The sequence below is a fragment of the Eublepharis macularius genome, chromosome 5 (genome assembly GCF_028583425.1).
Source record: "Eublepharis macularius isolate TG4126 chromosome 5, MPM_Emac_v1.0, whole genome shotgun sequence".
Classification (NCBI taxonomy): Eukaryota; Metazoa; Chordata; class Lepidosauria; order Squamata; family Eublepharidae; genus Eublepharis; species Eublepharis macularius.
In genome coordinates this window covers 106,532,645-106,546,930 of record NC_072794.1, presented here as the reverse complement: position 1 = coordinate 106,546,930, position 14,286 = coordinate 106,532,645, and the positions used below count along the sequence as shown (strand labels likewise).

At 40.3% G+C, this 14,286-nt stretch overlaps 1 protein-coding gene across 1 annotated transcript in view; it reads right to left on the bottom strand.

Moving 5' to 3' along the window:
* ITPR3 (inositol 1,4,5-trisphosphate receptor type 3) overlaps positions 1–14,286 on the bottom strand; it is a 142,606-nt gene that overhangs the window by 63,813 nt on the left and 64,507 nt on the right. Inside the window, exons 4-9 of the mRNA XM_054980929.1 lie at positions 6,789–6,875; positions 5,561–5,719; positions 4,475–4,573; positions 4,254–4,337; positions 2,862–3,008; positions 671–766 (exon numbers count right to left, since the gene is read on the bottom strand). Of these exons, the coding sequence (XP_054836904.1) occupies positions 671–766; positions 2,862–3,008; positions 4,254–4,337; positions 4,475–4,573; positions 5,561–5,719; positions 6,789–6,875 (672 nt within the window). The remainder of the gene's footprint in view (positions 1–670; positions 767–2,861; positions 3,009–4,253; positions 4,338–4,474; positions 4,574–5,560; positions 5,720–6,788; positions 6,876–14,286) is intronic.

Below are 14,286 nucleotides of genomic sequence, written 5' to 3'. Positions count from 1 at the left end.
TAGGAATCCCCAGAAACTCTATGATTTCCCCAGAAGTGAAGTCTCGCTATCATGCCAACCACATCATACCCCATGTCCCTGCTCCCTAATTCTCAATGGGTGCCACTTGTAGGCTTGCAACTCTATACATTTGGCAAGAAGATTCCCCTCAGCTCCCTCTCTCAAAAATGAAAGCACCTTCAGCTATAGCTTGTAGCCCAGAAAACACTGAGCCAATTTATTTTAGTAGCCAGACAGCAGAGAGAAATGTGAGGGACCCTAGATAGATATGGTTAATGACTCTGAACATGGGAAAGCAAATTATAGCAATAGGAATTCTTTCACTCTAGAAAGTCAAAATAAGAATAGTATAGTATTATTTTGTCTCAAATAAAAGAGAAATAAATGATGTTGGGAATGAAATAATCAAATGTATAATCAATTTTATGGTCAAAACCTACGGTAAAATAACTGGCATATTCTATATTCAGTTAACGTCACTCTGTAATGTATCCTACTTATGTTTTTTTCTGATTTTGCTTTGCAATATAAGGAAGTAACAGAAGACAAACTGTTAAAATTTCAAACCAGCTGAATTTTAGACCGTGGGTCCCTGAAGCCAGTGAGATGTTGCTCCTGGCTTTCAAGGTAACCCAAACCACCTATGCAGTGCTACAACCGTTTCTCTCACCTCTGCTGCTAAGTAGTTCCCAGTGGCAAGGTGTTTGAAGCGGTACAAGCCATTCCAGTGTCCTGCTCCACCTCGGCAGGGATCATGATGGACCACCTGAAAAGAGAAATGTAAGCAGTTAAATTAGATTGCTTTCTACAAGCTATGCAAAACTGAATGTCCTCAACTTCTGCCAGTTTTAAATCTTTGCAAAATTTGTTTAATTAACATTGTTTATTGAAATGTCTTTGAAATTGACTGTACTGAATCATACTATGTAATCCGCCTTAAGTCTCAGTGAGAAAGGAAGACTATAAATGAAACAAATAAATAAAATATGTGTGCTGTATTTGTACTTCTCTTTGTGTAAATAGTTCTAGCAAAAGTATGGAAATTTGCCCCAGGCATTTGACTATCTAGAGGAACATCCCACCGAAATGTTAGTCAGCACTACAATTATTTGTTTTTTTAAGTCAGACCACAAAGACATTTATAGATTTCAGTGAGCAGTATTGTGAATCTTCCCTGTTAGGCAATATCTCAGATTCTGTCTTGATGAGACTTTGAAAAGAACCGTTTCACTTCCTTGAACTACTACTTAATTTTTGGCAAATTATTTTGACATAATAATCAAGTGGTGCCTGATTATATTATTCTTTACCCAGAATCCATTCTTGCCTTCTGTTTCTCCACACTAGCACCAGACTTCAATGTATGGTTGGAAAAGATTAACCAAATGTCACCACCAAAATTAAGGAGCAACAAGCTCCCCACACCACAATTAAGCAGAATTGCAGTTATTACGTTGAACAACTGGAGACACATTTCTTCTATCTTCACTCTAGTCTATAAAATAAACTTGCACATGCTTCCTTTCATACCAGGGGTGGCCAAGCTGCGGCTTGGGAGTCACATGTGTCTCTTCTAGACAATTTGTGTGGCTCCCGGAGGTCTCTGAGTATCGCCGTGGCCATACATTTAATTTAGTTTAGTTTATTTCCCTCCCTCCCTTCCCTCCCTTCTTTCCATGTCTTTCCCTCCCTCCTTTTCCTTCTTTCTTTCCATGTCTCCCCCCTCTTTTTCATTTTTTCCTTCTTTCTTTTCATGTCTTTCATATTTTCAATAAAAATTTTGGGGTTGCTGGCTCTGACCTGGGGACTTTGGGGGGTGAAGCCTAGCAAGGATGTGATATCACTTTTGTGATGTCACTTCCAAGTCAAAGGTCAGGTGATGGCTCTTCCCAAGCTCCACCCCTTCCAATGATGTCACTTCCAGCATACTGCACCAAAAGCCCACCCCTTCCTGTGATGTCACTTTCAGGACACTCCCTCAAAGCCACCTTTTTATCTGAAGTCACTTCAATGCATCATGTCTTGCAGCTCTCAAACATCTGACATTTTTTCTATGTGGCTCTTACATTAAACAAGTCTGGCCACCCCTGTTTTATACAGAGGCAGAGATGAGGGGAAATGGTTTGTTATTGTTGCTAAATAGGAGCAGGACCTCCCTTTTCATTGTTAAACCCTGACATCTGACTGCGACTCTCTCTTTCCATTTCAGCAAGGCAAAGAATTCAGAAACAAGATTTATTTGGCAGAAGGTTGCTCTTGCCACGCACTTACAACCCCCAAGGAGCCCCCATTTCCAGGACCACTGGTCTCCCCACCCCTCCTTCCTACATCTTCAAAGTGACCTAACCACCAGCTCCTGCTCATAAGGAGTAAGTGGTCCCTATGTAACACATACACTGTCAAAGTTGTGAAATGGCTGATTTTAGAAACATTGCCTTTGGTCCGATAACATTGCCCCCTAATCCCTGGCAAGTGAAGACTTCCTCTATTCATTCAATAGTGCATTAAATACACTCCTTAATATGTTCAGTGGCACTTTCATATATTCTTAAATCATCTATTCCAGATTTGTTTTTTGTATTCAGAACAGATGTCAGAGTTAAACCCTGATGTAAATTAAATCCTTCATGATCGCTAATTTAAGACAAACCAGAAAGAAATGCTGCTATCCATCTTTCCTTTTATGAAATCCACTTTTCCATTATTGATATCAGTAGGAGTTACGATGGGAATATCAGCACTAATATATACCATGAAAACTAACATTAGATTAGATCTAGCGCAGTCAGTTTAGATCCAATCCAGAGAGAGAAGAAACTGGTTGCAAACAAACTCAACCTTTAAATACTTCTGGCACTCACCTCAACTTCCCAGAGTGCATTGGAGCTCGTGGCAGATGTGGCTGACTGTCGCAATGTAGTTCGAAGAAAAACATGCAGCTTGGCTTTGTATTCATCACAGGTGAGAAATTTCTCCTGTTCAGCATGAAACAGTCTGACCACATCCCCCTGTCAGGAAAATACACAAAGTTCCATTTACAGAGATTATGAGTTGCTGTCTTGAACAATACATGTTGTCATGTATGCCAGCATACCTGCCATGATTGTATTCTGCATTTTGTACTGGTCAATGCTGTTTGCCAAAGTTATATGCTGTATAGCTGCTAGCAGCGGACATTGTATCTTTTCCCAGAGACTGGGATATTTTCCTTTGTACTTCATGTAGTCTAAACTAATCTGTTCCCATGTAACTTCTTTGGAGTTTCGCGCCAGAATGTCAACGGGCCCCAAAGGGTGGGAAGCTTCCCTATAATTAGTAATGCCTTTGTTTGAATTGTCACTTCTGCCAATTACCACCCTCGTGTGAACATCCTGAACTGTATGGATCTCAATAAAGTCACTTCAACTGGAATACCTGTGTGTTAACTGTGGAGGGCTTGAGGAACCTAACTGCCAGGGACTGACACATGTTTTTGTTGAGGCAGTGAAATAGTAAATCTAGTCTGACTTCAGCATCTCTGAACCAAAACCACAGTAGGAACAATCACAAACATTAGAAAAGAGCAAGAGTCCAGTAACACCTATAAGACTAACAAAATTTGTGGTAGGGTATGAGCTTTTGTGAGTCACAGCTCACTTCTTCAGATACCAAAAACATATGAGCCTTATAGCACATGTGGCAGTTGATTACAAATAGTTGTGTTGAGTTTTGCTATATGATGTTTACATATACTATACATTAAACTTGTTTGAAGGACAGACAACAGTATAGTTAATGTAATATTGCATGCTTTGTCAACTGCGGATAGTCAATCCTAGATAGTCAGCTCTGGAATCTTGCAGAATAAGGGAAGAGAATTCCCCCCACTCATACAAAGAATACTAAAAACTATCAATAAGTCATTATGATATTAGAAACTGCCTTTTACTGAATCACTTTTACTTTTAATGAGAGAAGAGAATCTCCCCCACAGAGAAGCTTCCTTTTACTGAGTTACACTATCAGTCCTTCCAGTTCAGAGCTGCCTACTCCAACCCGCAGCAATTCTCCAAGGTTTTAGTCCGAGGTTTCTCCCAGCCCTGCACTCAGGGAAAGGATCTCAGAGCTAGTTGACACTGATAGTCACTACGATCAGATAATCAATTTTGTACTTAAATTGTTTTCTTCTGTTTTTTGCAGATACACAAATGGAACAATGTAGCATGAGGTATGTACACCTCTGTCTTTCAGACTAACTCAAAAATGTTCATTACCCCCTTAAGCACTTCTTCCATATGGTCCCGGAACTGCATAAATAAGTTGATCTTCCAGCTGGTGTTGCAATTGACAGAGTTCACCTAGGTAAACAAGGACATGCTATGCATCAGATGGGCCCAAATTAAATCTCACAAGGAGAAACAAATATCCAAAATAAGTTAACTCAAATGATTACAATTGACTCCCCACCTTCAGAATCCTTCCCTCCTCCCTGTACCTCTTTGCATCCAGGGTTGTCAGCAAGTTCATAGTTGCTGGCATGCAATGGCTGCCCAGCATTCACAGGATTCAGAATCACTTTGTCTCCAACAACTACCTAAGGAAAGATGGTACAGGTATTAGGAATGTTGGCCTGTGGTACGGAAGGCTACCATACCCTTTTCCCAATGAACAAGCAACAGACTGAGGTTTGAGAATTAGGGAGCCTACATTCCCTGACAAATCATTCCTCACCAGTTTTACTTATTTTTACTTACTTACTTACTTACTTACTTACTTACTTACTTACTTACTTACTTACTTACTTACTTACTTACTTACTTACTTACTTACTGCCTCTACACCATATTTAGTGTTCGAAGTAGTTTACAGTATATATATAAAATACACAAACATTAAAATCAATAATACAGTATTAAAATAGAAATATAAACATTAAAAACTAATAACATCGTAGAATACAAACATAAACCCATATATCTAAAAGAACAGCATCATCCTTTGCAGGTGATTTTTTATGGATTTTTTATTTAGCCTTGTGATTATTTTATAGCAAAGAGTCCAGTAGCACCTTTAAGACTTACCAACTTTACTGTAGCATAAGCTTTCGATCATTTTATACATATCATTAGGCTGTTTAATGGCTTTGCTTTAATATTTATACATTTAATATTTATACATTTATGGTTGCTTTTATTATTGTACTGTACTTTTTTTACTTCAGTTGGGTGTCTGGAGTGGTGGCATATCATTTTTTAAATAAAATAAATAAATATGAATAAAATTATACCTACACTTCCCAATCTCAGATGGTACGCCAATTCACATATGCATTTGTATTACCCAATAGCTGATCTGTTGGAGAACCAGTTGGTATAGTGGTGTTAGACCTGGACTGAGGAAACCTAGGTTCAAATCCTCACTTGTCCATGAAACTCACTGGATGACCTCAGCCAGTCACTGTCCCTCAACTAACTTACCACATAGAGTTGCTGGGAGAAAAAAATCAGAGAAGAAAGAAACATGTCTGCATTTCAAAGCTCCTTGAAGGAAAGTTGAGATTTTTAAAAGAAGTTACACTCACATTATCACCATTACTCCTCAGTTTCCAGAAAGGCTGGATGAAGAGCCAGGAGCCTTCATTGCCTGTAGCATCAAGTGTCACCCTCATGGCATTCTTCTCCAACAAGGCAGGGAGGCGCTTGTTCACAGTGAGGTATTTATTACTCTTCATATGGAGAAGCTGGAAAAACAAATTTAGAGTAGGTCAGTTCCTAACGAGAACATTTTTACGTGGTGGTCAATAATAGCAACAGATAATATGAGAGAAAATTGGGTCTGCCAATGTTCAGCTACCTCAGCAAAGAGAAGACTTTCTGGAATGCTAAACTGCATTTCATAATTATGGGGGATGCGCGAAATCTTGGCCTCAGCTTCAACTGTTAACCACTTAATCTCTCTTATTGTCTCATTCCAAACAAATCAAAATCACCAGGCAATCATGGATCCTTCCTAAAACGTGAACTTGATTTCAAGGACGGTTAATGAAAAAAAGTGTTAGAAGATAAATTCCACCCCTAACCATCCAGTTTAGAACTTCAAAGGTATGACAACTAACCTGGACCCATTTCTACACATATCAGTGTCTAACCACCAAGATAACTCACCTCCCTCAATTCCTTCCATAAGAGAAGGCCATGCTTACCAATGAGAGTTTCTCAGGAGATCAATCTCCAGCGAAACATTAGGGAATAGTAGGATGAACTGATGACTGCAGATCGATGGCCAACTGCACGAGAAAGGGTGTCCCCACCTGATGCACTTCCCAAGTGCAGAGAGTGGCTTGAGTTACACAATATCTTACAAGTAAGTATCACTCACTCATTTTCAGCTGAGCAGATGAACTGCCCTTACTGAAAAGTTCTTTGTGTGAGATAATGTGACAGATTTGCCTGAGATGGCTGATGCAGGAGGGCTGTTTCAAACACTCATAAATGCTACCATCAGTTTTGCAGCCAGCCGTACAATGAGGTAGAATGAGGAAGCTCCCTCAGACTGTGGATCTGGACTAAATTAAATTCCCTACCCAAGACCTGCTCTGACCTAATGGTTAAAGTTAGTCTCCCAGCTGATATTTGTGATTGAGGCAAGAGATAATGGGAGGTAGCTGCGTGGCTGATATGCCCTGACTTCTCTATGAAACTTCTTGCCTAAGACACACATTTCTAAGCCAAGAACAAAACAAAACAAAACAAAAACGGTTCAGAAAGATGATACTGGGGTGAGGAAAGGAGAAAGATCAAACTGCATACCTGTATGACACTTCCATACTTCACCACATCCCCATGCACTTTCTTATTTTCTGTTTCATTTTGCTTCTGTTCCATCTGAGCCGCATGCTGTTGGGAAACAGAATGATTCCAGGTCATGAGCTGAGAAACAGTAGAAAATGATTGACAGAAGAGAATCAGAAGCTGGGCACTGGTCCACCTAGGGGATAAAGGTTATGAAAAGAAACTTTCCTATGTGCATCCCTAGCTGGATGAAGAGCCACAGTGCAAATGTGTTCTGTGTTCATTGTTCTCTCCTTGATCCAGCAGCCTCTGCTTGCATGCAGCCCTTCCAAAAAAGTTAGGATCCCGGGAGCTGGATTCAGTTCTCCTTTGCATCCTCCACCCAAACAAACAGCTGATTGGTAGGATTTTAGCTTTATAAGAAAAGCTGGGTGCCCTGTCTGAATTGGAGCATCATGTTCTTAGATGGCCAAGAGATTCAGGATCAACAGAAAGAATACTTCTTCACTCAATTAATAATTAAATTTTGGGATTCTCTGCCAGTGGATGTAGAGATGGCCAGAAGTATAGGTGGCTTTAAAAGGAGATGATGCCGATTCATGAAGGGTAGGTCTATCAAGGACTTCTAGCTACAATGATTAAAGGGAACCTTCACATCCAGAGACAATAAAACTCTGGATTCCAGTTCTAGGAGGCAACATCAAAGGGAAGCCCTGGCAACTGAGTGGCCATTGTATAAGACAGGATGTTTTCATTGTGAAATTGGAATTGATTAGTTCTTCTTAGGATGTTTTGAAGATGAACTCAATCAATTCTCTTTGGGCACACAGAAGAAATATTAGTTCGTAAATATATGTACTCCCAAAGTAAGACCTTAGTTGAAGTTATGTTGTGCTATCTTTGATAGGTTTTCTCCTATATATAAACTGGGGGGTCATCAGCTACAGCCTCTTCAGCTAAGTCCAGTCTCTGATGAGTGATGCTGAAACCCCAAACCCATAAACTTAAAGAATACCAGCAAGTTTTCTTTCTACTCCAGATTGTTCTTTAATCTCTCCGTGTACACTGCAAAGAATTTGGATTCTAGCACAGAATTTCCTTGTTAATGCCTTTTTTGCATGGACGATTTTTGCTCCTTTTGGTCCCATACTTCTTTGGGTTTTCTTCCAAATTCTGGACACTTAACTCCCTCTTCAGATTTCAATGTGCTAATTCAGAAGAGACCCCTTGAAACGCCACATTGAAATCTGAAGGCGGAGTTAAGCATCCGGAATTCAGAAGAAAACTCAAAGAGGTTTGGTGCCAAAAGCGGCAAAAATTGCCCATGCGAAGAGGTCCTAAGAAGAATAATGCTATCAAAACAAACCCTATTTTCTAGTTCTCATAGTTACAGAGAAAATCCATGGTTCGTAAACGCTGAAGCCTCAGAAGACAACAGAAAGCAAGTATTATGCTGACGGTCAGATACTCTGTTCCTTATACAATCCCTGCTCTTATTTCCTGTTAGTTCCATTCTTCTTCCTTTGTAGCCCCTTCACCATCTGAGACTTTTCCCACAATATTTTGAATTTTACAAAAAAGCTACAAAATATATCAACTATACAAATCAATGCAATGCGACAGAATTTATTGTGTATGGAAAATTTCTGGTTATTTGGTTTTAAAAAATCTGGATTTAAATCTCTTTTCATGTACACCCCCGTCAGCCTTGATTGTCCATCTACATTTGAGAGCAGTGCAAGTCAGGTAACTCCATCTGCAATTGTGGTTCAGTACCCAGAGGTCCCCCAATAAAATATTTAAATGAAAAAAAATTAAAAGCCTTTCTTCAGAGACCAAAAGTAGGGGAGGAGCAGTGGCTCAATAATACAACACAAGTAGATGGGCCCAATCTCAATTCCTGACATCCCCAAGTATCTCCAGTAGCAGATGTTGAAAAATGTCCATGCCCTTTAGACAGTTGCTGCCCATCAAAATAGACAATATTGAGCTAGATGGACCAATGTGACTCAGTATATGGTTTTATTCACATAATAAATATTGTATATTGGATTGTTAATGCTGGAAGACTGTATATTTTAAACTATGTAAACAGCTTGATCCATATTGAAAAGACTTTTGTTACGATCAACGGCAAAACAAATGAACCTAACTCTCACTCTCTCTCTCACTCTCTCTGCGTGTGTGTGTTTACATACACAAATGCCTTCATTATTTTCAAGGTACAACCCGTTGCAATTTGGGAAGGGCAATAGCTCTCCTTTCATGTCAGGAGTATTCAGGCAACCACAAATCCTATGTGTTTTCTGTTATAAGAAGGGACTGGAGATGTCTCTTGCTCAGGCCTTTAGGACTGCCAGCAGGGAAGGAAGGAAGGCAACAATCATAGAGTCAGTTAGATAGATAGGCTGCTATCAGTCTCCTTCCTACCAGGGGAACTTCCTTCCCTTCTCTCCCCCTCCTCTCTCTCTTCTTCCCTGCATAAACCAGGAGAGGCAGCATGGTGTCTCCTCCTGAGAGAGAAGGCCTACTTTCAATCTAAAGCCATTCTAGCTAGTTAGATCAGTTACTAGTTCTTTCTCTCCACTAAACGTATGTAAATATATTTCTTTTAATAAATAAACAGTTATTGGTTCTCTAACCTGGATGTGAGCTTTCTGCGTGCAGTTTGTTTAGTTAACGTGCCTTAACTAAAACCCAGTATTTTCCATATGGGGACAGTGGTGTGCGTTTCCCTGTGGCTAGTGGCTGCCGATACAGCACAGTTCTCCACATGGCAGGTTTCCCTGCTTGAGTCTCCCAGTAGCAGCTGTTTCCTCCCTCCTCCACCCCCTACCAATGTGGCTTTTCCAATTTTTTTTAATTGACAAGTGAATACTGTTAATTGTGATTTCTGCTCATAGTGATTTCAGCTAGTCAGGATTTCAGCTCAGAGCAACATGTTTATTGAGCAGGAAGAGACAGACCAGACTGAGGAACAGCCCCGACAGAAGTCAAATATATACACATAAGCCACGTCCCCCATTACAGAACAACCAAGAGAACACACACAACTAGAATTCTTGATTTGCATTAACTGTATACATCATCATTTTTATTACAGTACCAAGAGTCAAGACCAATATACAAAAAATATGTTACCAAACTACTTATCAATAAAAAGAAAAATCATCGGTTATTTAAGAACTTTTAAAATACATTTCACGCTGTTTAAAAATTAATGTACAGAATCTGGCTACTTGCCAAGTGATCATGTGGTTTTTATCGGCTAAGAGCCAGCAGAGCTTTGCTTTATTTGTAGTTATATGACTGGGAATTCTGTCTAATAGTGGACCTCAGGTTCAACCTCAGGTTTCCAGACTCCAGCCGAATCCAGGCGTTTGACACACCCTTGGGAACTTGTAGCACAGCTCTCAAAAATTTGGACTGTTCGCTTTCTTGCGGATTGAAACAAGAGGAGGGAGGACCTAAAAATGTTCCATATAGCATCTGCGCTAAAGATTTGGCCTTATACAGCTTTAATGCTGCCGGAACAAAATAGTCCACTGCCACCAACTAATCTGGAAGACTATTCTGCTAAAAGTTAGGAATGGATCCTCAAGGCAGTAAACAATTTAAAAGCCCTTAAAATCAACTTTTTAAAACCATACATATAAAAACATCAGCGATTAAAAAAAAAACAAGAAGGAGAATCAGGGCATGCCAGACAAAACAGAAAAGTTTCTATCTTCTTGTGAAAAACAATGATTAATGGTGTTAGACAAATCTCCCTGGGGGTGGAATTCCATAATTTTGGTACCATGACAAGAAGAGAAGAAAGGGGAGGTATAAAATTAAGTAAATAAGCACCTTTCTTCTCTAGTTTAGCTATAAGAAAGTCCATTTTGTGGGGACTAAAGGAAATGTTCATTTCACTCCTTGCATCCTGTCAGGTAAGTGATCCGTGACTTAATATTCATGCTCTATGGCAAGAGTCTCCCAACAAGTAGCTTCCAGCTGTTGCAGAGCAGCTCATGCAGCACCTAGAACACTATGGAAAAGCATGCAAAAACAATCTGCTCTAGGCTTTTTGTTGTTACTGTTGAATGTATATTTCATAGGAGTTTTCTGCATGCTGCTTAGCTGTTCTTCCTAGTTCACATTCTGTTCTAAGACGGAACAAGACTTGGTAACATGCTGGGGAGGCAGGACGCAATAGCTGGGGATATTTTTCATTACTCAGAAATAGACTTCATTAAAGAAAAGGTAGGCAATACCTATCTGTGTCAAGGGCTCTTACTGCATGCCTTAGCTAAAACAAATAATCACTAACTAATGGCTTCTCCAGTTGCAATTATTTATTTACTTATTTTATTTTTACTCTCCCTTTCGCTCCACTAGGGACCCAAAATGGCTCACTTAATTCTCCTCTCCTCTATCTTATTCCTACAACAACCCTGTGAGGTATGTTAGGCTGAGAATGCACGACTGGGCCAAAGTCACCCAGCCAGGTACCGTGGTAGAGCCGGGATGTGAACCTAGTATTCCCAGATCTTGGTCCAACACTCTAACCAGTACACCAAGCTCTCTACTGCCTAGATCCCTTATTGCATCTCACTCTGCAGTGACATACATTTTTGCACACTGCCTCAAAATACAGTGTGCCAAACTCACATGACCTTGGGGAAAGCTTTTGATTGGTCTTTGTTTCCTGGTAGGAACATTTGCTTAAACACCCACTTTCTAATTTTACAGAGTCAATCCCCTTTCTTTCCCCCCAAACCCATAAAATAAGGGTTGGGAAACATGGGGGTTTTCAGCCTATTCACTGGAACATCCACAGAAGACTACCCCACTATGGAAGAGGTATAAGTGATGAGTTAAAGAAGTTAGTGTTATAGAAACTCATTTTTCTTTCTGCATTCTTCCTATGTTATCCTTCTTCCTTATATCTTCGACTATGTTTAGAATAAAAATTGGTTCAGAGCCTCTGGGAGGCACCATCCACTAATCTTCCCAATGAGCAGGACTCCTTAGCAAAATGCTGCTCAAAGCTCTGAGCAGTGCTTTGCTTTGGGAGACATGGAACTGGCCAGATTCTCCTACCCCGGATGAAACCAGGACCGACATGGAGCACTCAGTCGGCCACAAATTGCCAGTCGATGGCAAGTTTCAAATTCAGCAGAGGGGTGGAGAAGCACACACTATGTTCAAACACCCAAACAGTTGGTGACATTATTCACCTCAAAAAGTTTAAAAGATTTATCCTTCCAAAGTGAGGCAGGCAGGTAGCAACTAGAGGCAGGGTATTTTCAGTGATGGCACTTTGCCTTTGGAATGTCCTCCCCACTGCAGCTCACCTGGCGCCTGCTATATTATGTTTTAATCAGCAGACCAAAACATTTCTTTTTACCCAGCCTTTTAACTAAGGGTTTTAAAAATATTTTTAGCAGTTTTCTGGTCTGCTTCTGGTCTGAGATCTGCTTTATGGATATTTTTAGGGTGCTTGTTGCTTTCTGCTGTCTTGAACTTGTTTTAATGGCTTGCTTGGGTTTTTATACTGATAGTTTATGATTTTATGATTTAGGATTTTATGGTATTGTTTTTACTTGAAAGCCCTCTGGAGAGGTGTCACAGAATTACACAATTAACTAATTAATTAACTAACAAAATAAATAAAGGCTCATACGAACTGCCTATCCAGACTTCAGTCATAGTGGATTGTATATTAGAATTGGTTTCATTTCTCATATAACTGAATAATCAAAACAGAATCCGCATAGGAAAAGTTATCAGGCTATCTTCACATCAGATTGTTTAGCTTTTATCCTTCTCAAGTCAAACAAGCATAACGATGATTTAACTCTAATGAAAATGCTGGGCACAGCAGTATTTAGTAACTGAAGAAGTGGTGAAGGATTTCAGTCCCTGCCCTTGTGGAAAGAAAAGGGCTGGTGAGAAAGTCTTGTGGTGGAGAGGAACCTCTACAGCTGCGAGTCAGCAGCTACAATGCTATAGCATAAAACAGTCTTCCAAGTAGGTGGTGCTACAACCACAAATCCACCTTGGCAGAGGCTACTGCTTTAAGGATGCTTCACTGGCAATGCAAAGCTCTTAAAAATGCTACTGCCACTTTTATTTAATTAAATCCTAATCTCCAAAACAATGGATTAACATTGGATTTGGCTTCCAGTCTGGCAGCAAAGGGAGCTGCTATAGCAAAGTACTTAAGTGGTTAGGTTGTGAATAAGCACTCTGCTGGTTCGAATCCCACTACCATCATGAGCTCAGTAGGGGTCAGCCCCGACTGCATTGTAGGGATAATAATATAGTACATGTGTGGTTTGGCACAGGCCTTGAGTTTAGAAATATCAGAGGCAATGGAAACAGCCAGAAAAATAAGCAAATAACCTCTGAGGTTGCTGTGCTTGGTCAGTGTACCAAAAACAGAGGAAGATGCAAATACACAAAAACTCATGCAAAATTTATATGGCAAGATTGTGTGTTTATTTTTATTTGTGTACCCATTTTCAGTTGTTGTAATGGTTCTCAAAGCAATAATAAAATCAGCTGTTAGGCAGATAATATTCCTTTGATGATGGAAACCTTTTAAGTGTATTTAAACACTGAAGTTTAAAGCACTGAACATTGTTAGCTTGCTAGTCTAAGAAAACTTCTGTGGCCAGGAAGGCTGTGATTCATCTTTAAACAATTTGTCTCTGGGACATTAAGTCTTGTCAACGACGACAAATGAACCCAAGCTGTTGTCCAAGTGCAGCAGCTCCTGCCTCTGCTCCCTCTCAACAGTAGTAACAGCCAAATGACCTCAAGTGGGAGCAAGTGCTCTTCTGCATCCTCTCCTCAGTTCTCGAGGTATTCTGCCACTGCTGTTGCTGCAGCTGCTCTAAGCAGACTACATTAATGGATGTCCTCCCTCCCCAGACTTGTTTTGATGTTGTTACCTCACTGGGTTTGCAGTAGGACCTATGGGGAGAATAGGGGGGGAATAGCTATACCACCTAGTAGACCGCTAGGATTATTGCTTTGCAGCTTAATGGTTTCTGCCTCAGTGGGGGTGGGGCTTCCTCACCCAGGGGGATATTCAGCTGTCATGATTCCTGGCAATATTAGAAAATATTAGCCATAGATTGATAATAATAATAATAATAACATTCGATTTATATACCACCCTTCAGGACAACTTAATGCCCACTCAGAGTGGTTTACAAAGTATGCTATTATTATCCCCATAACAAACACCCTGTGAGGTGGGTGGGGCTGAGAGAGCTCTGGAAGAGCTGTAACTGACCCAAGGTCTCCCAGCTGGCTTCAAGTGGAGGAGTGGGGAATCAAACCCGGCTCTGCAGATTAGAGTCCCGCACTCTTAACCACTACACCAAACTGATGGCAGATGTTTCGACTTCCGGTTTGGGATTAATGGCGATCTGAAGGAGTCTAGAGATCTGGGCTATCCGAGGCACTGTTTTTTTTTTGGAAAGTGAGGCGCTTGAATGCCTGCTGCCGACCCAACTTCAGG